Source organism: Copadichromis virginalis, linkage group LG11 (genome assembly GCF_057382275.1).
Source record: "Copadichromis virginalis isolate Kocher_CV1m ecotype Utaka linkage group LG11, C_Virginalis_male_GT1.1, whole genome shotgun sequence".
Taxonomy (NCBI): domain Eukaryota; kingdom Metazoa; phylum Chordata; class Actinopteri; order Cichliformes; family Cichlidae; genus Copadichromis; species Copadichromis virginalis.
Genome location: NC_140628.1, coordinates 13,416,634 through 13,440,679, shown reverse-complemented (window position 1 = coordinate 13,440,679; position 24,046 = coordinate 13,416,634). Strand labels below are relative to the sequence as shown.

The 24,046-nt window shown below is 40.6% G+C and overlaps 1 protein-coding gene across 4 annotated transcripts in view; it reads right to left on the bottom strand.

Annotated features, from left to right (window-relative positions):
* Nucleotides 1-24,046, bottom strand: part of triob (trio Rho guanine nucleotide exchange factor b) — a 107,035-nt gene that overhangs the window by 19,656 nt on the left and 63,333 nt on the right. For all 4 annotated transcript variants that reach the window (XM_085473200.1, XM_085473203.1, XM_085473201.1 and 1 more), the window contains 22 exons: nucleotides 20,360-20,555; nucleotides 19,844-20,010; nucleotides 16,646-16,765; nucleotides 15,558-15,656; nucleotides 15,379-15,471; nucleotides 14,941-15,090; nucleotides 13,945-14,059; nucleotides 13,039-13,154; nucleotides 11,577-11,699; nucleotides 11,054-11,248; nucleotides 10,632-10,747; nucleotides 9,843-9,909; nucleotides 9,431-9,540; nucleotides 9,220-9,289; nucleotides 8,975-9,064; nucleotides 8,684-8,776; nucleotides 8,489-8,600; nucleotides 8,042-8,232; nucleotides 7,502-7,603; nucleotides 5,668-5,807; nucleotides 5,390-5,489; nucleotides 2,575-2,827 (listed from right to left, as the gene is read on the bottom strand). In XM_085473200.1, the coding sequence (XP_085329326.1) occupies nucleotides 2,575-2,827; nucleotides 5,390-5,489; nucleotides 5,668-5,807; nucleotides 7,502-7,603; nucleotides 8,042-8,232; nucleotides 8,489-8,600; nucleotides 8,684-8,776; nucleotides 8,975-9,064; nucleotides 9,220-9,289; nucleotides 9,431-9,540; nucleotides 9,843-9,909; nucleotides 10,632-10,747; nucleotides 11,054-11,248; nucleotides 11,577-11,699; nucleotides 13,039-13,154; nucleotides 13,945-14,059; nucleotides 14,941-15,090; nucleotides 15,379-15,471; nucleotides 15,558-15,656; nucleotides 16,646-16,765; nucleotides 19,844-20,010; nucleotides 20,360-20,555 (2,818 nt within the window). The remainder of the gene's footprint in view (nucleotides 1-2,574; nucleotides 2,828-5,389; nucleotides 5,490-5,667; nucleotides 5,808-7,501; nucleotides 7,604-8,041; nucleotides 8,233-8,488; nucleotides 8,601-8,683; nucleotides 8,777-8,974; nucleotides 9,065-9,219; nucleotides 9,290-9,430; nucleotides 9,541-9,842; nucleotides 9,910-10,631; nucleotides 10,748-11,053; nucleotides 11,249-11,576; nucleotides 11,700-13,038; nucleotides 13,155-13,944; nucleotides 14,060-14,940; nucleotides 15,091-15,378; nucleotides 15,472-15,557; nucleotides 15,657-16,645; nucleotides 16,766-19,843; nucleotides 20,011-20,359; nucleotides 20,556-24,046) is intronic.

The following is a 24,046-nucleotide window of genomic DNA, read 5'->3' as shown; positions in this document are numbered from 1 at the left end:
CTCAAACTGCCAGGAATTCTTAGTGGTGAGAAATTGCAGCTGTAGTCACTGGTTGTCTGCGAGGCTTCACCTCAGTTTATTTTTGTCACTGAACTGTTTGTTTCTTTTGGAGGATTTATAATGGCATTTTTCCTGAAAAATGATATGGCTTACTACCTTGCTAGAATTAACTGAAACCTTAAAAAGACTGAATCAGGGGTGTCAAACATAACCCCAAAGCCTGAGGGCCAAAATCGGCCTTGCAAAGACTCTATTCTGGCCCCGTAACCGGCTTTGAAAAGTGTGAAGGAGGACACAGATTTTGGACTTTTACTACAAGCAAACACCTCTCCCACCATCATTCATAGTACACCGAAGTCATTACGTATTAGAAAAGCAATTAAATGACTGAAAATGTTCCATTTTTTCAATATATACTATAGAAATTTTAGGATTTCAATGTGCTACCAGAAATTTTACACACTTAAGACCCAAAGAGTCATGTTGACGGATTTCTTTTTTAATTTCTAAATTAAAGTTTTAACAGAGAGTTATGCTTCTTTGACTTTTTACTTAAGCTCAAAGTGGAGTGTAGGAGGCCCACGATGTAAAATGTGTTTGACATTCCTGCTCAAAATAGTCTTGAAAACTCAAGGTTTCGACGAGCATAAGCTGATGATTAAATAAAATGCCTCCAAAGAACACTGGATGAAATGTCAGGGTGAATATCTATACACATTTTTACCTTTAACGTACAGTCTATGATTGTGAGACATGACAAGAAAAATGGGAGATTTCCTGGACGACCACCCTAATCCCCTAAACTTTCACCCTTCCACCACTTTGGACAAAGCGGCATCCACGGTTGGTCTGTAAATAAAAAAAGGCTGACAAAAACTGCACAAAAAGCTTTTTTCCCCCTTTTTTGTCATCCTTGTCTCCCTCCTCTTGAGCAGCAGCCTTTCTGACGAGAGTAACCCCTGCAGAGAAAGGCTCCTTTTCATCACCCCCTCTGACCGCACAAACACACAGTGACAAACGGACAAGAAACACGAGTCCCAGTAAACGAAGTAAGGATGACAAACAAAGAGCTGGAGTTGAAAGCGTAAAATAATTGGTTGGAAAATTGTAGCTTTCTTCTCGTGGCGGTCTAGTAAATCATTCAGCTAATGCCAAAATTGTTAGTTCCTGTATTCACCATCCAAGCATTCTTTAATTTTAAATGCAGACCTTTCTCGTACTGACTACAAAGACGCTGCCAGCAAAATATTTGTATGCTATATCACCATAGAAACAAGCAGTCCACCTCTCACCCACTCTTCCAGATTAAAAAGAGAAAGGCACAAGCAGAAACTTCTCTCAAGACATGATGACAGCAGCTCATAACTCCAACTGGCTACGTGAAATTTGATCACAGCTTGGATTATGAGTGTTTTGGTCAATAGAACAACAGTTCACAGCAATAACTAGACAACCCTATGATATATTCACATAAGAAAAAAAATGAATATAAAGCATCTAGCTAAGCCAGCTACAAGTCACTGTGTGACTAATTAAACTAAAAGCATGCATGTTTTACAGCAATGCAGCATTAGCATTGGTGGAAAGTCCTTAAGCAAAATTATGTGCTACAGTACAGTTCTGAGGAATATGTTCTGCTTTCCTTTAGGCTATATGGTAGTATCGAAAACTCTGAATTAGTGCCACTTTTGCCAACAGCAAAATGTAATTTATGCTAAGGTAAGAGTAGGGCCACTCCAATTGATGAGCACTTCTTTTTTGGTGCTACAAGTATAATTAAATATTAATAACTTGTAAGGATAGTGGGATTCATTGTGTGTGTCATTTTTTGCTGCAGACCTACAAGCCCCTACTTCAGGAAAAAAATATTTTATTTTAGAACCATCTGGCTATAGGTGTATTTTTGGATCTAATACCTTCAGAGGAAGTACCTCCTTCTCTGTGTGCCTGCACAATCCCGGCCACAATCCCTCATCAGTGTTGAGACTTCGAGTTTTTATGTCCTTTGCCCAACTTCACGTGTTAGATAATGCTTCAAATAACAACCCAAATAAGTTCCTGGAAGTCTTACATGGCGAGTGCTGAATGACTAGACTTAGTTTGAGAAGGGCTTTGGTGTTAATACATACAGATTGAGAAAATCCATTTGAAATGTGTTTTTTTCTGCCAAAATATGTCAGGTATAAGAGCAAAGGCACCAACACAAGGACAAAATCAGGTTTTCTGACAGTAATAACATCTGTCAATGGTAAAATTGTTAATGAAAAAAGTTTAAAAAAAGAGTCTAATGAAAAAAAAACTGCTGTGCTTCAAGTGGGCCTTCCACAGTTGCATAGCAACACCTAGAAATACATGTCTGTGTTCCCCGAAGCAGCTGTTTAATGGAAAGTGAAGGCTCTATGGGTCATCGATGTTGTATTTGCAAACAGGAACCGAATCCGATATGTCCATGCTCGTGCATGTATGCAACGAGCAGCTGTTTTTAAGTGTTCAGATGTGCTTCGTGAAAAAACAAACATCAAAAAACATCATTCAGTGCACCTGTAATAAGCCAAGAAATTATTCTCCTCCTACCTTTGTGGTTGAAGAGGCCCTCCATCTCCATGGAGGACCTGGAGTGAGCGATGCAGAGCATGGAGCAGGGCACAATGCCCTCCTGGGCTGGCGAGCGATCCGTGGTCCGGACCAAGCACCAGTCCGGCTTGTCGTGCAGTCGCTCCAAAACCTCAACAGTCTGGCCGCGGCGGACTGTCAGCTCCCCGTTGCTTCCGCCGTTACTGGCCACAAAGTCGTGTATGACCACTGTGAGTTCACAGCCACCAGAGAGCTGGAAGGGAAACAACAGTACTCTGAATGTTTTTTCAAGAGGATAACCTCCATATTAATAGGTGTTAGGCTAGTGTGTAGAAAAATTTCCAAACAATCCATTATTGCCTCATTGTGTTCCCTTAGAATATACATAAACATTTCTGAGTAGTTTTCTGCATTTTATTAATCTTATCACCAACACTTGCTCGATGTTAAATAATAACCCTGCAATAAAACTTTCCCTGGCAATTAATTAATAACTGTAAAGCAGATGTGCCCACACAATATCATGTGCTAACAGCACAGGGACTCAAGAAGCTCTGTACAGTGTAAGAATGAACCGGTGACTCATCCAAGCTCAACCGAATAAAACGTCATTCTGACGACGTGATCGTCTATGAAAGGAAAGGCAATTTTAGGTAGAGGTGGAGCGAGTCGGGATTAGTCATTTTTCTCACTGGTTATTTTAAAAGGTTTGTCCTTTTAACATGTGAGTGAAAAAGCAGCTGCTAGTCGCTAATGATGCTTTGATCTGTTGTGGAGGCACAGAGGGTGAGCAAATGTGGCTATTCTGCAAACACAAGAGCAGAAAAGATAGAACATTTAAAATGTTTTATGCAATTACAATTCTGGGAAATACGGACCTGAAAACATTTAATATATTAATACTATAATTGTTGCAATGGACATTCTCTGTTTTTAATGCTGTAGTTCAGTAATCACTGGGAGTATAATTGTCATCTTTGAATGACACGTTTTCAAGAAGGAAAACTTGTGTTTATTTATGTTAAACATAAAAATTATTAGCAACAGATGAACAGTCTTGGAAATGGAGTGAAGCCATGCAGCAGTCATTAGCTACACACTCTGCAGTGTAAATACTCTGTAAAACTCTGTAAATACTGTAAAAACGTCCCATGTTTTCCGATACTTACCACTGCTCTAACTGCTTGTGTGCGCTTCCATTTGAGTCTTTCAAAGCATATATTATTGCTCAATATTTTATTCACAGCACACTGCACTGCATTAATTGTCACGGCAAAGCAAAGCAGATTATCTGAAACATACCCTTTGGTAGTGGGGCAAAGCCAGAGAGCTTAGGAGCTGAGAAATGGGATGTGAGCTCCTGTCTCCAAACCTGTCCATTGTTTTCCACTCCCTCATTGCAAGAAAAGTTCCAAAAAAAAATAGAAAAACTCTACAGAGCAGAGTTATGTGTCTCAGTCCACTAAAGTTCGAATCACACTAAGGGAATGCAGGGAAGCAGGTAAGTAGAAGTTAAAAAAGAGGAATAATCATTCATTTTCAATTAGTATTAAAATTCCTGATCCCAACATTCCAAAGCCAGTAGAAAACTTCCTGCTGTCCACTGTAATTACACTCCTCTGTGGGTCCTTACAATCAGACTATTGAAGATTAAATGATTCCTTCTCTTGTGTCACTTTCCAGAAGCGGCGCAATTAATCCACCCGTGTCTTTTAACAATTACTTTCACACTGAACCTTTCATCAAGAAAAACAAAACACACACACCGGGAAAATTAGCGGTAAAAACATTCTGGTAGCCTGTATTTTGAAGCAAAGAGTAAGATCGATAGCTGTGAGGACTTAAAACTGTGCTCTCCTGTCTGGCATACAGACGAGCATCCTCTGTGAAGTGAGCGTGGGAGGCTGAAGCTGCTGACACACAACAAGTCAGTCACTAAAGCTGAAAAGCACACAGGAACACGAGCGCGCACACACACGGCAACACAAACACGCCACTGTCACTTCCCCTTGAATGAAACGTCTCATGGAGTCCGCACAAAGCGAGAGATAAAGAGATGCATTCAAAAAGTGAGAATGAGATGCTAATTTGAATTTGCAGGTGTTACTGTGTTTCAAATGTGCATGCATGTGACTGCTGCCTAAACTGAGGCACTGTGACTAATTAATCAGTGTCTGTGATAGTTTAGACTTCAGCGGATGCTCCTCACCCCCTCGACCATTAAAATTTCACATTTGGGTCATGTGAAACGACTGCAACTCAAGCGTGAAAATAAGGAACCGATGCAGGAGTCCAGTGATCAGTTTATAATTAGTATGAGATAAACGTACGGGGAGGCTATTTTATCTGTGTGTGTGTGTGCTGCATGTTTTTTAGCTTTACAGTTGATCATACTGAGCGTAGGAGGACAAGCCTTCTGTGGTGCTATTACCAGATATAACCACAGCCACAAGCGCAAATACACACGAAAAAACAAACACACACATGCCGCTTTAAAGCTCTGAGAGTCGGGCTGTTTCTTCCTCCTAACACAATCAAACAATTTCACAGGAAACGACTTGAGGACAGTCGACTGCATCTAAGCATTTTGCACATTTGTTTTGTGTTTTTTTTTTTTACAATCGTATTACTGAGTGACAGCATTAATCGACAGCAGAGCTGCAATGTGACTGCATGAACTGCACAGCAAGACAGGACAAAATAAAAACAAAAAAAAGAAATAAATAGCACTGAAAACTTGACTATTTTTAATGTGGCTAAAGTGCTTCCCTTACATACTGGTTATGACGAACGTCCGCGTGAGTTGTGTTTTTACCTTATCGCTGTCCAGTGTGTTCTGGGACGTACGTGAGGCAATAGAGATGGTATCAGGTTGGCTGCTGGCGTCTCCCTGGCTGTCCAGCTCCTCTCCATCCCTGCAGGCAGGCATCATTACAGCAGACCCATAATTACTATGACCAATAAACATGACATTTACCCTATAGGGCTATCTTCACGCCATATAGTTTTGTTCGGCTGAAATGCTTCTAGGCATTATCATGAAACTGATTTCTTTTCTTTTTTTTGCCTGACAGTAATCTACTTTTAGCTCACCTTCTGCCTTTGTGTTTAGTTGTGGTGGCTTTAGGGATGTGGATGGGTTCCTTCAGAGCTCCACGCAGGTGGATTGTTCGCTCCTGTATGACTTCCCGAATGTGTTTGATCCAGTCCTGCTTATTCTCAATACTTGAAGCCTGGTGCATAACAGATAACTGGGTTAGATATATGTTAGATTTCAAGGTTTCTTAAGTGCACAGTACTGTTTTCTCTTTTTTAAATACAATGACAGCATTAATAGCAAGAAAAACACAGGTCTACAAATAAGGCCTAATTTAGTTATTTTAATTCTCTCTCTTCCCACAGTGTGCTTAAGCCCTGCAGTCTTTAACTTGACTCACATGTCTATATGATGAGCACATATTCACTCAGAGCCCCAAAAAGCAACCACGGTCTATTACTGTGTTTATTTACGTCACAGATTCAATGTGTAGATGCAGCTTTCATCCTATAACCACCCTCATTTGAGTCTTCCCTTCCTTTTTCACTTAGCAACCAGGACCATGACTTCCATGGAGCCGAGTTATATAAGATACAGTTTAAGATGATCATCAGAAGTTATGTAATAAGACAGAAAGCTGTACAGCACACATTGCCAAATCGTAACACACCCCGGCAGCCTTTCTCTGTGTCAGTCTCAAAAAGCAAACGCATATCTACACACACACAGCATGCATAAAACATTGCTTCTGACTCACTGCGTGAGAATTACCAAGTCGCTTGTGAGGTTTGGATTATGACCCATCAACTGCTATGCTAATGTGATGAGTGAAGAAGCAGCAGAAAGTAACACTCCACCCCCTTAAAGGGACTGAACTTTGTTGGCTGAACAAAAGGAGCCAGGGAGGATTTAGTGAGGATGAACTATAGACATGAAGTAACACTTCTTCATGTATCAAAAACCTTACCACTTCCTGTGATCATATGAGAAGTACGTCCATATGAAAAAGAGCGTTTTCACAGGACTTTATGCATTCCTCTGAGAAACACAGCACACCCAAGATTCAGCGGCTTGTAGAACCACTTTTAACACCAATAACTTGAACTGTTTGACTTCTTCAGTCTCACACATAATTGCGGAGGAAATCTGCCCCAGTCTTTTTTACAATGTAGCTTCACTTCATTGAGGTTTATGTGTTTATGTATAGCTCTCCTAAGGTCTTGCCACGGCATTTCAGTTAGTTTGGCATCTGGACTTTGACTGAGCCACTGAAACACCTTGATTCATTCCATTTTCAAAGGACGTTGTTCCAGACGTCTTGTAGTTTGTTCAGATGCAACTTTTGCAAACCTAAGCTCTGCAGCCATGCTCTTTTTAGAGAGAAGAGGTTTTCTCCTGGCAATGCTTCAGCACAAGCCACACTTGTTCAGCTATTTTCCAGTTGAACTTTAAGTTTGAGCATAATCTGACCTTAGTTTGAATTTGCTGGGATAGCCACACTCTTGGGAAGATTGCATTAACACACACTTCAACACTCAAACAGCTGGTTTTATGGAAGTGCTCACATTCACTGGTCATTTAATCAAGTACTTGTGATTAGCAGCACTTGGCTGCTTTTTACTCTCTTATTTCCCATGGAAGCAGTAAGGGTGTACTTAGTTTTTCACTGTACTGTATATAGAGCCCTATGAAAACTTTCTTCACACAACTTTATAGTAACAATGCTAGAAAAGCTTTTTTGCAAGAGGATTACTTCTAAAATGATTACATCAGATCTGTTATAATATTCAAGGCTTTCAGTAAATCTGTTGGTTAATCTTAAAATACTGTTAAAATAAATATGAATGCAATGACTCTTTCCATAACCCATCGAAGTCAACATCTTCATACCTTCAGAACAATCTTGTTGTCTGAGGTTGGGGTCCTCCCCAACCAGAGGGCAAACTTGCAAGGATCTCCCTCCACATGTTCTGTCACTCCAAGCTCTGACGTCTGATGAGATGAAAAATGTGCAAATAAATTAGACGAAATATAAAAATATCTCAGATCTACCATCCTACAGTTGCATTCTTCTGCTAAGTTTTTTAAGACTTAACATCTTTATCATTACTTCATATTATTTTTTTATGCAGTTGTGTCTAATTTAGACATATTCAGCGTTATGGCCAAGGTCACAGTGAATGGTACGATTTGAAAGAATTCCCTCGAGGTGATCGAGAGATATCAAGTTCAAAATGGGAGCGGCGGACAAACAGGCTGACTCATAGAAGTAGGGGCAACTGAGAAGCATTCTGTCTCCAGCCACAACCGTTGCCATCACAGAGGCATAAAAATATGTGATAACAGCCTTGTAACCCAGATAAAAACAACAGGTGTCTCAAAGGACCTGGCGTGGATCCACTCAGTACAGCCGGATAAAACAATTCTTACAAAGAGCTTGCTCTTGTAGAGGTATTTGCTGCGCCCATTAGAGTCTTTCACTTCTTTGCTGAAGACCAGAGACATCTCAAAGAGGAAGAGGTGTCGATCCCGACCCTTCCGGATAAGAGTCTTAGGATCCCAGACCTGGAAGGACTCCTGGAGTATCAGCTCTCCCTGGGAGTCGATGTTTCCATCAAATCCTGAGGTAGTGAAAGGAAAATCAGGGAAGAATCACCTAAGGGGGCTTTCTTGTTTCTGCAGTAAATGCAAATATGTTTGTAGGAGGCAAGTTGAAAAAATTTACTTCTGACTCACAGCTGAGTCAGAAATACAACTGACTATAAAAGTGAGCAACATATTTCGTTTTCTCTCAAAATAGCAAAGTGACAGTTCAGTCACTGGCTACAGACAAGCAAAGAAAAACATACTAGCAGATGTACACATATGTATACCCACCCTCCAGCATAGAGAGGTGCATGGCATCGTTGGCTCTCTTGGGGACACTGAGCATCACTTCCAGGCCATCCTTGATCTCCCCTTTTCCTTCCTCACAGCATGTTAACAGTTCCTACAGTGGAGCACACAAACGTGTCAATCCAGTGGCATTTAAATACAAAACCTTCTTAAGATTCATTTAAATGTATGCTCTACCTTTAGAAGCAACTGGTATTTTGTGATTCTTTGGACTGGCTTGATCAGGTAAGAGGAGATAGAGTTTGCGAGACGATGTCTTTGCTGAATTTCCTGTAAATTGAAAAAGGAAAGAGACACTTTTACAGGAAAGTGCTTCATTCATTCTAAATCATGCAGCACACAGAGGAACCATGAGAGTTAAATTAATTATGATTCGAAGTGAGTCAATTTCAGATATAAAATGCAAATTTAGTATTTCTACTCCCCGAGGATGAACAGAAAAGATTAATGCTGTTGGTAATATCTTACATCAAAGTAGGGTCCAGCATGTTCCACGATGAGCTGAGTTGAATCTGGCTTGTTCTTACAGTAGTTCACATACATCTGAAACTTATCAGCCTTAGCAGGAAAAATAACAGCAGTATTTATTCACCAGAGATATGGATAAAACATAAACCTTTTTAGAAGAAATGGACTATTGTACTATGTCATGTTTTAGCATTTAACATAGTGTAGAAAGAAACAAATTACTAAGGTGCAAGTTTATCTCTTACCCAGGTTACAAAACAATGGCCGACATCTTCTGGAAGCTGCTCGTACTTTTCTAACTCCTTCAGGAAAATACTGTACAGAAAGAGGAAAAGGTAGACGGTCAAATTTCAGGGTCAAACTGTGGATTCACTGCACCTAACAATGATTTTTTTTTAAATCAACCGATATTGATGGTAAGGAAAACAAAGTGTCACAAAATAATGCACTACTGACTTGTGATGAAACTCATAGAGGTCCTGCATGTTCCCAAAAATGATGTGTTCCTTGTTGACAATACCAGGAGGAATTTCCTCCACGCCGCTGGTCATTTCCCACAGGTAGGTCTGCACAGACGCGCACGCCACAGAATAATTAATTCATCACCTAGACTTGTGTCTAGCTTAAAGAAAAAGTAAACTGGCAGTGTAACCAAATGGAAATCATTTTAAAGAAAAATATCGTCATAATTCAAGAACAAAGAATGAAATGCGTAAAGTTTTATTTGTATTGCACCTTTCAAGATAAACATCAAAGTGCTTCACAACAAAAAGAGTAAAAAGTATGAACAAAAAGCTACCTATGAGAAAGTTTAAAAAGATGCGTTTTCAGCTGTTTAGTGAAGACTCGCGTCTGTTACAATACTTACATCCATACACTCCCGTAGGTCTCGTACGTAGGCTTTCTCTGTTTGAATCAGCTCTGCCATTATAAATCTGAAACGATATAAATATTGGGAAATACAGAAAGTGATGCACACGGCACACTGCTGTGACTGACAAAATGCAAGTAAATATAACTCAAAAACAAAAGGATTTCTAAAGAGATTAAAGACTGCAATTTAGATCAACACTTTAGAAGAAACGAAGAAGAAGAAATTAAAGGATTTTATGAACAATTTATCCACAGATGTGCTTGTAAAACCTGTACCTTTTTGTTTCTTAAAGATGACTTCATGACGTCAATGAGTTAAACAAACCAATGGGTATGATAGAAGTAATCCGTGTGTGTGTAAATATTACAAAAAAATTGGTTAACAAGGAAAGACACATAGAACAGCTCTATGTGGAAGCATTATAATTCCCCTTGCTTATAGCTGCTTATGAGTAGTTACAACAGATATTTTTTACAGCATCAGCAACACAAAGTTGTGCCATTAAAGCTCATAACTCTGTGTCGTTGTGCACTATAAACAGTTTTTGTACACACTTGAATGAATCTGAGGTAATCAGGATGATATTTACATGAAGTTTGGGTTATTTAACATGAATTTACACATTACTTAACAGTAAATATAAAATGAAAGCTAACCTCAAGCTAGATATTGTCAACAGCACTGAAAAAACTGAAAATGTTTTTATATGTTAGCTGGAAATGATGTGCCTGAAACCTATGGCCTGGGAAATAAGCGGAAAATCAACCCGTCTGCTGCCCTTACTCTTTCCTTCGTGCTGATTTCCTCTTCTCCTCATTGAGTTCATGGGCAGCGTCCCGCAACTTGACCTCTGACCCTGGAGCACTGGCTGGAATGATGTCCAGTTGCAACTCTTTACTCTGAGAACACAGGAGCCAAGGGCTATTATGTGGTGCACAACAGGCCACATCAGTCACTCAGCAGTTCCACACACCAGTGGGTGATTTATCAACAGTTAAACAAACAGGATTCAGCCCAGGTGTAGTTTATTTGGGCTATATCAATGTTAATCCCATCAAGCACAAAATGATTTTTGAAAAGCTGAAAGTCGAAGCAAACGGTCATAATGCATAGTTATATCTCGCAAATACACATATATGCGTGCAATTTCATTTTTAAAGCTGCTTGAAAGATCAGATATGGTGTTATCAGCGATGGGCACTCACGGCTTTGTTTGAGTCGGAAGAAATGCCAAGCGCTGATTCCAGGCAGGTTCGGTATTTGTCCATGCGGAGAGAGAAGTCCCTGTAGCGCTTGTCCACCGAGGACACCCATTTCTTTATTTCCGAGGCATGGGCGTGGCCCTTGTCACAAAACCCATCCGCCAGCTGGATCAACAGCTTTACCCGCTCTTTGGTTTGCTGTCAATAGAGAGGGAGGGGGCACAGAGTGGAGAGGGATGGCCATACAGAGGAAAGGTAGATGGCAGAGAAAAAGAAAGAGAGTGTTAGGAAACAGTGTGTTGCCTGATGGACACAATAGACTGCTCCCTAACATAATAACAGCGACACAGTAAAGAGGAAACAGGACAATATGCCGCCCTGGGAAAGGGCCTCACAGCAGAGGGTGAGACTGTGCAAATATACACGCAACGCAACCAGTAAGTAGCAGGTAGGAAAAAAACTGCAAACAGGCTCGTCCTCCTTCTTTTATGGATAAATAAACAGACATAAATGTACACACACATACCTTTGCTGTGATCTGGAAATCTTCATGTTCCTTCAGTAGCTCCTGTGTGTGGTGAATGCTCGACCCGGTGGATGTGTGAGTGGACAGGTAAAACTCCCCAGTGTCATGGATCCACTCCAGGGCCTGAGGAAACAGCCAATCACAAATGAGTATGTATACAGTGAAGGGATTTTAGTTTAACACAGACTACCCAAATCTGAGGACCTAATGCACTTAAAACTACAAAAAAATATAAAAAATAAACCCTTAGTGTATTATGTAGTATGTATATGTATATTTAAACTAACAATAATTCTTGTGTTTAAACTGATTGTGGTCTCTCAGTAGTATTTTCTGCCATACAGATTGCCTCTAAGACTCCCTTTATAATTCCCTACGATCACATTCATGGGACTTCTGGATGAGGAAAGTTGACATCAGTATGACCTTGTGAAAATAACAAGACATGGAAATATTATGCATCATTTTATGTTTTTTGGTTTCCCTCCAGATCCAATCATTTAACACGTATTAAAATAATTAGTTAGTTCCTAAATTTCTAGCATTCACTTAAAATATGTCCTATTTAATTTCTATCCTTATTAGTGTTTGCGTACTTTAAAACTGGGTCTACCTCCCAACCAGTGATGGCAGAACTGGTCCAGTCAAACTGTGAGACCAGAAACAAGCCCTGGGCCCTGGGGATAAAACCTGGACCAGCCTAGAATAGCCATGTCCTAGAAACACGCTCGATGTCATCTGGCTTTATTGGCTAAGAGAATTGGTCCGTGCATACACCCGAACACCACAAGAGGGAGCCAAGTGGCTTATATTAAACAACCTAAGGCACCCTAGTACAGGAAAATAGAGTGCAGATTCAAACTTGCTTTGGCTCTCTCATGCCATGTTTAAATAAAGCATTCCAGCTATGAGCTCAGTTTGTAGAGTGTAAGGGCATCCCGCCTGCTACTGCAAACAATATTAACCAAACTTTTCTCAAAGTGAGACATGTTTGAATGGGAAATATTGAGTGTTCTTTGGAACTGTGGTCTAGCTCAGTTCTCTTATTCTTCACAGAAAAGCTTCCCAAGGTCAGGTTGACATGTAGGGGGGGGGAAAAGAGTTGAAGAGATGCTTTGGAAATGCTTTCCAGTAACTCTAACCTTTATATGTCCTGTGCCACATAATGGTAGCCATCCTTAAGACATTTATACATATCACTGCCTGTTTGCAGCACTTCCAGTTGAATGTGCCATTATAAAGAAACACTAACTCATTGTTTAATTCAAAAAGAGAGACAAAACAAGATGGAAGTTGCAGCTGCTCGCCAACAAAACGAATATGCTGATATACTCCCACTCCAAACACGAGGCTTATTTCTACTTCTCAGTCTGCAGTAAATCAAACACCACAATGCAGTTATCTGCTGAGCCTCATGATCAGATTGTGCTTATTCCCACTGCACATATAAACAAGCACACACCTGTTTGGCGCTGCGTTCAAACACTACATATTGCTGGCACTGGTCCAGTCTCCGCTTCCTCATGGTCCAGAAGTGAAGCACTCTGTTTTCTCTCTGCAGCAGCTCATTCAAGATATCTGATGAATCGACACAAGCACTTTGTTTATTCGAGTCGGTTACGAATTTCTGCTTAACACGCAAACAAACGCAGGAAAAAAAAATTGAACGCATGAAATCAAAACGTCGCAGAATTATTAAAATGGTGCAAGGAAAGTTAAAAAAAAAAGCCCTTTTAATCATGGAATAGTTCACACATCTGTTAATATTAATGTTTATGTTCGTGCATTTGTTATTAGCCTTACATGCAAAAGCACTGATGGATTTATGCCACTGTCAGCATAAACTCTAGTTTAGTGTAACACTGTATACGTGCAGTAATCAAAGAGAGGTGAGAAATTGCTATAACCCTCCCACAAATACTCAGGAAGTGGGCGATCTCCCCCAGACTGGGAATAGCAAAAGTCCATCACAGTCTTTTATCTTATTGCAAATTAGCAGCAGTGTTGTTGAGACAAAATGCTATTATGTAAATGTGTTTACTGCTTCAATAAACCTAGATGAGAGAATTGTGCAGCTGTAATTTTCAGTGAACACATCTATCACTGTGACTGCATGCATTCAGACTTGTTTTCTTTTGAAAGTGACATATGAAGGACCACTGCCCTGACTTTTATTTAAAAGCTCTGGGGAACTTTCCAATCAGACATGAAGAGATGTTAAGATGCCATCGAGTTAACGGCAATGAGTGCATGTCTGAAAGGGGCTTAGGTTTATACCAACTGTGTAAAAAACATTTGTAATGATTCCTGTAAACTGTAATAATGAGATCCAGAAAGGATGACAGTTATCTCTGAGGTGTTTACTTACTCTTAACCTGAGTCTCTGGAGCTTTGACGTGGGACAGCATGCCAGGCATGTTGACGCTGTTTCTGTGCAGGTACTTCAAGAAAACATCAGCGTTGCGTCTGGCTAGCGTACAAGCCTGTAATTGTGCAGAAAGAACCCGAATGTTACTCAGCGGGTCAACACATTCATATCCTTATAATCAGAGGTTGCAATGGGAATTGGAACCCTAAGATCCAGGGTAGAAGCGCAGCGGCGAGCATGCCTGTTTCACAAGCCCTAGACAGTACAACGTTGGACTTTTCCTTTTGCTACCAAATGTATTTATATTTATCAAACATCACTTGTTGAGCAGTCTTTACCTTTGAAAACAGTCTCTCATCTTTCTTTTGTACATCTTTCTCTATCTCTGAGTGAACTTCTCACACATTAGCTCTTTTTTTCTCCCTGCAAACATGGAAACACTACCTTTAACTAACATGTGCTACTTCAAAATGTAACTGCTAATACTCTCGCTCCTTTTTTGTCACGGTAGCTAGAGTGGGTGTCCTGGGTTACGTCTTTTGTCTGCCTTTTGAATGCTTCGTTCCACCAGATGAGCTGGAGGAGTTGGCTGGGAAGAGGGAAGTCTGGGCTTCTCTGCTTGGGGTGCTGCCTCTGTAACCCTGCCCCACATAAGTGGCAAAAAAATGGATGGCTTGATAGCTAGATGCTGAAATACCAAGAGCCCAACATTTACTGACGCTTGCGTACGCTTGACGAGGACAAAAAGTAAATAAAATGTGTGTAGACTGTGCAGATGGGATCAAGGCTAACATTACTTTCTCAGCAGTAGCAGCTGTTAGCAACAACAAGCGGCAGCACATTAATAATGAACTCACTTGATCTTATTTTGCATTAAACTGCCTGTCAGATTTAATTACTGTGCAGGAATGCCATTCTGGATCAGTCCAGGCCACATTAACCCCCCTAAAATGCTGACGTTTATTTTCGTATTTGCAATAAAATCATCGTTCTCACCTTGAGGAAGGCCTCTTTCTGCTCCAGATGTTTGCTGACCATGGGAGTGACATGGTCTGATTCACTGTTAGGGCCCAGTTTATCAGCACCACCGCACCAGTCTTCTTCTCTCTTATACTCCTGCTCGAGGCTTTCTAGCACACTGCACACCTACGACACAGATGACACAGTGCAGTTTGTAAAAAAAAACTGCTCTTCAGTAATCCACTCCTGGTCTACACTTTCATGCAACCTGTGCAAATTCGGGCTGCTGGAAGCAATTTTCTTATCCGAATGTAAGTCTGCAGGCACTAACTTTGGGGACTGATGCTTACCAGGGAAAGAGAATGTTTTTAAACTTAAATTTATACTAAAATTACTCATACACTAAGATCAGATATTACTTTGGTGGCACCCACTCCCACACTCATATGCATTCACGTGCACAAACAATAATACCTGTTCAGAGGTCTTGTAGAAAGCCACAGAAGCATTAACCAGCTTAAGTCTGTCCTCCATCTTTAGCATCAGCTGCTGCCAGTGGTCTGCCACCTTCAAGTCAAACAAAATAAATCAGTTTACCAGCCACTGCACTGCCCGCACTATTTTCCCTCAGAGACAACACAAAGCAACAATACCTTTTCTGCACAGTCTCTGATCATATCCATGTCATAGTGGTTTGCCTGGAGTAGAGCCTCAGCTTTCTGCTGTACCTGCAGCGCGCTCTGATGGGTTTTCTGCACGCAGGGGAAGGGTGATATGAAAAACAATGAATTTCAGGTGGTACATGAATCTGTATATCACAACGATTGCTTTGAAAATTCGACCTCAGCTTCCTCTTGGCCCCACGGGGCACTTTGGTAGAGATCTGTGAACTGGGAAGCAACAAAGTAAAGGCAATATAAACAAAAGCTGTGTCTGATTATAGCTGTGCCATAAAGGTTGTCCTAGAGTGAGCATTTCGGAGAGGAAATGAGATCGAGGGTAACAAAAAAAAAAAAAAACCAGTATCTGGTGATGTTTGAGTTAAAGTGCATAGCCCGAGAGTAAGGCTTTTGCTTCCTGCTGGACTCGGGGCCGTTGAGGATAAACAAAAGAAAAAAATTAACGATATCTTGCTAGCCTTGATAATATTTTTGTGGGATAAGTCTTAAGTCCGAAGCATCTGCTGTGTACAATTAAGAAAGATATTACTTTTTTCCCTTCACTAGTGCTGGGGTGGGAATCAGGGGTGTGCAGCATGTGTTAAAATTCCACTCTGACTTACACAACAATAAAAAACAATGTTCTTCTATGTGTGAATTGTTGCATGTATGTCAGCGTCGTAGAAGTAGGTCAGGCACAGGCCTGCATTAAAATGAACCAATGCACCCCGAATAATCAGGGGTAAAGAGGAGAAGGAAAATAAGGGGGAAAGGTAAAAGCAGCGAGAGAAGAAAGAGAGGGGTATAGATGCCGGTTATTCATAATTCCATTTCATGGCTGACTTGTGATCAGACGGAGAGGCCGTGTGCAGCGATATCAGCCTTAAAAAGAGTTTTAGAAAAGCAAAAGGTTGGAAGATGAAGGGCAAGAAAGCGACACGGGAGCAGAAGCGAGGATGGAAAAGGCAACTAGACCTTTAAAAATGAATCAAGGTAAACCTGGTGAAAGGGGGAAGGGCGGGGAATTACGTTTTTACAAAAAACACAGAAGCAAAAAAATGAGGCAGCTGAGTTTCTTGTACCTCTATTGCATGTTGAAATTGTTCGTGCTCCTTTTGCAGCTGTTCGGCCTCTTGTAAGGAACTGGCTGTGATCAGACCTGCGTTCAGCATCGACTCACCATTACGGATCCAACCCAGCACCTACAGCACAACAGAAAGCTTCGAAATTTATCTTCGAAAAGAGTGGGATTAAATTTATTATGACATTTTAAAAACAACTGAAAAACAAAAAAAAGTGGACTGGTCGTTTATTTTTTAGCTACTTCTCTATTCTGCTATATTTTACTGTCGGTACTCTGTGACAGAAATGCTCATTTCCAACTTTTTGATCTTGAAATTATACCCTGCACACATTTCCCAAACCACCTTCTCTACCCCACCTTGCATACACGCTGCCTGCAGCGCCCAAAAATCACATTTGCTTTTGTTTTTCACTGGCCTAATTCTAGCCAAAGGTTAGTCTCTCGAAGACACCTCGCTCACTCTCTCTGACTCAGCATGCACGCCTGCTGAGTGGGTGGTAGCAGAACTGCATATGAAGCCTGGCCAGAAAATGAATGACGCTACACAACACTGACACCTGTTTTTGAGAAGTTTTAACAGGGTCAGTGTTTCCATTGCACTTGCAACGACCTGGGGCGGGGCAGGTATGAGGTTAGCTTTTTAATCTCAGAGGAGCTGTGGGGACATGTGGCTTAACACAGATGTGTGAATGAACACTAAACCCTTTTATAATATAGCTCAATATTTTATCAAACCATGGCATAAAAACACAGCTTTATCTATTTACAATCCTTTTATTTCGTTTGAGCTCCCGCTTTTCTATTATAAGGCCTCCAGCAGACCTAATAAGAAACTACTTCTGGGTTTGGGTTAAAAAAACAAACACACAAACTTACACTGGTAAATTTAGCACAGCAATATTTAGAGATAGTTCAGCAGCATAAACACACAAGCTACAATTACAAGATTACTGTTGTTCCCGGCTTTACTGTAAAAGGGTGCAGTTAGAGGATTCAGAGCAGGTTGTGTAATAGCTAAGCTCCCCCGTGTAAGAGAGTGGATGGCAAAAGCTGTTGAAGTGTATTTTACACCGAATTCCTGAAATAATACGCACTAACCACACTGACGATCTCCATCCCAATTCAGATTTTCTGAGCTGAATAAACAATTATCACGCTCTGTAAAAGAGCCGCACCTGCAGCAACCTTTCTCTGTGAATGATGAGCAACTGCATTCAGTAACTGAATGAAAACTAACTCCATGCTAACACGCTATCATCATTCTGTCAGCTGTCATATCATTGTGACGGCAGTGCGTTTGAAATGTTTTGACGCGGCCCTCCTCGAGTATCAATATCATTTTCTTTTCCAGCAACCAAATTTTTTTTCATTAGTTTTAGTTCAAGTTCAAGCCTAAGACTGTTGTTGTTTGGCTGCATCACCACAATAAGAGTCCTTGTTGTGAAAATTGCCTCCGTGTTTGTTGATGTTTGGGTTTCAGATAGCAGCAGGAAAGATTGCTCCACATGATTGTCTTGCTGTAATTGTGTTCCACTACTGAATAGATACTGTTAGGGAATAACTAGATGACATGCAAAACAATAGGAAAGAAACCACATCTGTTTTTGTCTGGATTATTGGTTTTTCTTGTGTTTCTTTGTAACATTGCTGTTTATTCAAGTATTTGAACAAATAGGAATAGATTTTTCTTAATGCTCTGTGCATTAAATGTACAATAAATTAGTGGACACTACACCAAATTTCAAAGTTGCTACTTTTCTAGCTACATTGAAAGACATTTGTGGGTAATATACAGTGATGAGAAAAACGTCATTAAAACAGATCATTATGGAGGGATTTTGGTTCATTCTTCTTTAAAATCTTGTTTAAGTTCATTGAGGTTTGTTGGCATTCATTTTAGCACAGCTCTCTTAAAGTCTTACAGTCATTACAGCGCTGAGGTCTGGGCTCTGACTGTGTCGTTACAGCACAGGATTCAGCTCTTTTTCAGCCATTCTGTTGCAGATTTGCTGGTGTGCTCGGGATTATTGTTGCATCTTGAGATGTAGCTGAGACATGACGTCACATTTGAATCCTTTGGTGTACAGAGGAGTTCATAGCTGACAAAAGCATTCAGATTCATAACAAGCCCAAATAATTACCCCTCTACCATCGCGCATGATAGTAGTTAGGAGGTGTTTTTACTCGGTGGTTTTCACCAAATGTGGCAAACAGCTCCACTTTGGTCTTGTCTGTCAAAAGGACATTATTTCAGAAGTTTGCGGTTTGTTCAGATATAACTTAGCAAATCTAAGCTGCGCTGCTATTTTGTTTTCAAAGAGAGGAGGCTTTCTCCTCGCAACTCTTCCAAACAAGCCATACTTGTTCAGTATTTTTCTAATTGTACTGTTATGAACTTTAACATGCTCACTGAGCCTTTTATAGTCTAAGATAAGACCTGAATGCTGAAAACCAGCAAACTGCCAAAACGTCTGCTTTTATAGAGGTGCTCACACTTGCTGATAACAGTTAATCAAGTGCATTTGATTAGCAGCAACTGGCTCCCACTTGCACTTTTAATTCCTAAGGAAGCAGTAAAAGTGTACTTCATTTTTCACAGCACTCTTGTGAGAAAATCTCTATCCGTCATAATGCATGATGCCATGCACCTGGACAGATCAAAGTGGAGTCAAAGAAATTCATATTTAGTATTCGGATGAAAATTGAATGATGGATCAATTATTGCACTGCAAACTAAATTTGCTCATTACTGAATATTTTTGGGAGAAGCAGAATGAATACAGTTAAGAACGAGTGAGAGAGACAGAGAGAAATTGTTGACACAGGATGAGTCATCTACCCATGGTCATGTACAGACACAACATAGTATGTGCTAAAAGGCCGAACTATCACTCTCTGCTGCAGATTCTCAGTATGTTAGCACTGAACTGCCAGAACGGATTTCCATTCAGCAGCGTGACTACAGGAAAAAAGAAGATTCATGTGAATATTCATGTGTGACTATATGTATGGGACACATATATGCAGTTCATAATATATAAATATATTATGAGTTACCAGATGTCAGAAAACAGTTTCAGGCTTTGTAAGCAGTCATTGTTCTTTTTCTAGCTTTTAGAGAGCTTTTGAAACCCAAGTCAAACCTTAATCGCTGCTTTAGTGTTGCATCTTTGTCTCCCCTGAGTCACATACATACCTGTTTGACTTCAGCCTGCAGATGCCTTAACTGGACACACTGCTCCAAGTGTCTCCTGTGCTGTTCTGCGGCGAGATCCAACTCCTGCTGCTTCTCGTGGAGAAACTCCAGCAGGTCCTGAACCCGTGTGGCCATGTCCACGTCTCGGTCGCATAACAGCTCCACACCTGCAGAAAGTGGACATTCTGTTGTGTTACCAACACTGAAAAAGGTTTTCTAACATAATCAGGATGGTTATACTATACATCACTATATTTCCCAGCATCCATACAACAGCAGCAGCCACAGCTGGATGGCTTCCTATTTTTACACTCTACAAATTATTCATGGAAGGCACGAGTAGAGGAATGAGCTGGGAAATGACAGTAGCAAAGGTTTGGCCTACCAGAAGTCAAATAAGGGACTGAGCTCCCGAGGGTATTTTAGCCCGTGCAGAATTTCCCCTAACGACTGGCACTGGGTCGCCCCCTTGAATAAATACTCAAGGTTTAAATGTATTTATATTCCCTAACTCACCAGACGCCTGGACCTCCGTGACATACTGCAGCAGCTCTTGTCCCTGGTGGATGACATCAAAGGTGAGGTTGTTCATGGTAAGAGCTTTGTCCGCATGATGCTGCAGCCTCTGCTCAGCCAGTGTGAGATCCTCCGTGTCAAAGTCGCTCATCTGCTGTGACAGTTCCTCATTCCATGACTCCAGGTCTGAGATGATCTGAGAGGGGCAGAGAGGGTTAAGGCAGGAAGAAGGGCTAACATGCACATAAAATGGGAGAACGTTTCCTTTTTGTATTATTATTTCCAAAAAGGACAGTGACAATGAAGAAACATTTGCACCAACAGCTGTGCGCTACTTAATCCCAGCAATTTGTCTTCTACACCACAGTTACCCCTCGATCTAGATATATATGTGTATTTTTGGTTAGTTAAAATCATTTTAAATGTATGTTCATTTGGTGTTGAAAAAGGGGGAAAATATATACCAAATGACTATGAATTCAAAAAAAAATCAGGGTTTCTATGTTTAAATATTATCCTGCTAATTCAAAGACAGATGTCTGACAAAAAAACAAAAGAAGAAGAAAGAGGGAAAGAATTGCATTTAAAAATATGACAGCTGTTTCATCTTCAATTAGCAACTCAAGCACTTTAAGAGCTGTAAGCCAGCAGCGCGCTGGCTTCCACAATAATGGATAATATATTACAAATGGTAATAAACGGCTGGTGGAGCAGATGTACCGAGATGTCAGCGCTTGTCTCTGACTGCCCACACAGACTGAATCATGATACCAGGAGCACCTTGATCCTGGCACCATTCAGCTCTGTCTCCATGCTGTCTCGATCTTTTTTGTCTTTCTTGTTTTCAAACCGTGAGTTATAGTTTTGTTGTTTTCTAGAAGGTATTCACCTCTTGCTCTGCAGTCTTTACTTATTGTATCAAGAGAGAGAATCACGTTTTATGAATACTGTTATTACAAGCAAACTTTTTTTTAACTAAACTTGACTTTACACATTCCAAAAGCACTTTAAGCACACAGGTATGCTGGGGAATCACATCTTAATGTCAGATCTGAGCTTTAGAGGGTGATATTTACATTGCTGCATCGGCACAAAATCAACTTATCAGATTTCAATATCCATGCTTTGTGCTGTTTTAGTAATATGAGCAAAATCCTGAAGTTTCTTTCGAGGTCTGACCCTAGTCTCTGTCCTAGTGTAACCCAACAAATGCATGTAAAGAATTTAAAGTTACCTTTGGGTAACTTGAGTCACCGTGCCCTAAAAATCAAAAGTCCAGATAAGAATTAAACATTTTCCTTGAAAATCAAAGCTGTCCTCTTCAAATTATAAACAGTTATCCTGTTATCCTGTTACTGTCATGGTCCTGGGTTTGTGACCAAGTAGTTTGTGCTTGTCTTGAATTGTTAGGTATTTCTGGAATGAGGTTTAAGATAATGTGTTATTTCCTGAGTATAATTTCCTTCTGTTTCTTAGTTTGGTTAATTCTCTGTTCCTTGTTTAGTTTCATTTAGTTCCCTTTTCATGTCCAGTCTTCCCTCTGTGTACCCGTGTTAGTTATTTGTGTCTCCCTGTGTAATCTGTCGTGTCTCCATCTTTATTGGACTTTTTCCTCAGTCTTCTATCTTCTATCTTTCCTCAGTCCCTATCTGGTCCCTCTGTTCCCTCTGTGTCCTGTGTGCGAGTTCTGAATCTGTCTCCGAGTCTCACACATGACAGTTACCCAGAAAACCTCCAACACAGTGAGGAAAAATAAGCCAACTGCTAACAGCCAGGCCAGTGAGTTTCAATATAAGGCAGAAAAATAAAAATCGGGAGACAGTCATACAGAAAATAGATGTTGAAAAAAGGAGAACAGCATTGATGGCATCACGTTCCTAATCATACGTGAATAAGTTAAACCTCCTCAGCCAGTACTGTGCTTAATTTAATCTGTCCCTCAGGTACATCCCCTGATCCAGATTGCCAGAGACAGTTATTTTATTCATAATGCAGTTACACTGTACACTGCTAAAAATGTAATTTACTACAGCTTCTACATAACGTGTAATTATACATTTTGCAATGCTTAAGATTGTTACTGGTGTTCTCAGAGAGGTTCGCCTAGTAAGTGTGAGACAGCTGAGAGCTTTAAATATTCCCCCGAGATACAGAAAACAAGCCACAAATTCCAGCAACAAGAAAAACGTTGTGTTTCAAGAGTTTCTATGAATAAATACATATTCTGTGGAGGTATATTCATATTTTGGGAGGTATCAGTCTTCAGCTTCCTGATTTCTTTCTCCTTTTTCACCTCATGACAAAAGCAGACTCAGATGAGAATTGAACCAAGGGGAAAAAAAAGATTCACAAAGTTTAAAACTGATATATTGTAATTATTCAAAGCAATGCATGCATGAAAGTCTACTTCACAGGAAGGTCCTAATTGTAACTATTGAATAAGTATACAAAAGGCGAGATAGACCACTTCTACAACAGAGAACATTACCCTGTCTCCAAATGAAAAAGTGCCTCTGCTTTCTGCGCTGTGCTGTAGGAGTTTGGATTAATAGAATAAAATCTGCTCTGTACAGAGACACAATTTTTCTTTCAGTTAACACACAGGATAATCTTATCAAGCTTCCATAAGACAATAACAGATAATACCTTCTTAAACCAATATGATGATTTTTACAAATCTGGCAACAAAGTTTTAACAAACTTACCAAGCGCTCATTTAGACTCTGCTCTCCTCTCCTCTTACAGTTGAGTAAAATGCCCTCTGAGTACAAAAAGACCATTTCCTTAATCTACAAAGTCTGAAATGACTAACTAATGGAGGAGAAGTGTCCCCTCTGACTGTTTTGGTCTTGGTGCTATGCACTCATACACAGCTTTTGTCAGGCAATAAAGCACTGAGGGAGGAGTGTGCGTCTCACCTCAACCAGTGCCCTCATCTAACATACACACCCCCCCCAAGTTAAGCCAGGAGGGAGTGTCGTTGTGCAACTGCGCGTGTGTGGAGTGGCAGGAATGCCTTTTCCACTCATCATATTCCTCAAAGTCCCTCTGTTAATCCTGTGTGCAAGAGTGGGTGTACCTGACCTGACACGCACATGTAATATACACCCCTTCATATAATACTAAATTTTAAAAGCTTTACATATTGTAATGTTTTGACTCTACATTATATTTAAGAGGTTTAAGAGGTTTGTGCTCACCTTTTTATGTGGGCCCACAGTAGTCAAGAAATCACCCGAGACGTCTGCCCGTCTGACCACTAAATCCTGCTCGACCACCGTGGAAGTAACCCCATTAGCACTCTACAATTGCCCGCATCCTCCATCAAAGCTGTCGCGAAATCAATCAATGTAGAGCAGTGTCACAAACCACGGAGGCCCCAGAAAAGTCCGCCCGGAGAAAACATCAATATATGTCTTCTGACCAAAATACATGTTTTGGATACTTATAAAGCAGTGGGGTACACGCCCCCCCCCCCCCCATGGCGTCAATGACAGATTAAAATAGGTTCCAGACAATGTTGGATAACACCTCCCACCCACTCCATGACATGTTGGTCAGTCACAGGAGCTCGTTCAGTGAGAGACTGAGATTACCGAAAAGCACCACTGAACGACACAGGAAATCATTCCTGTCTGTGGCCATCTCCCTGTACAACGCATCCACTTAACACACTGTTTGCTGCTA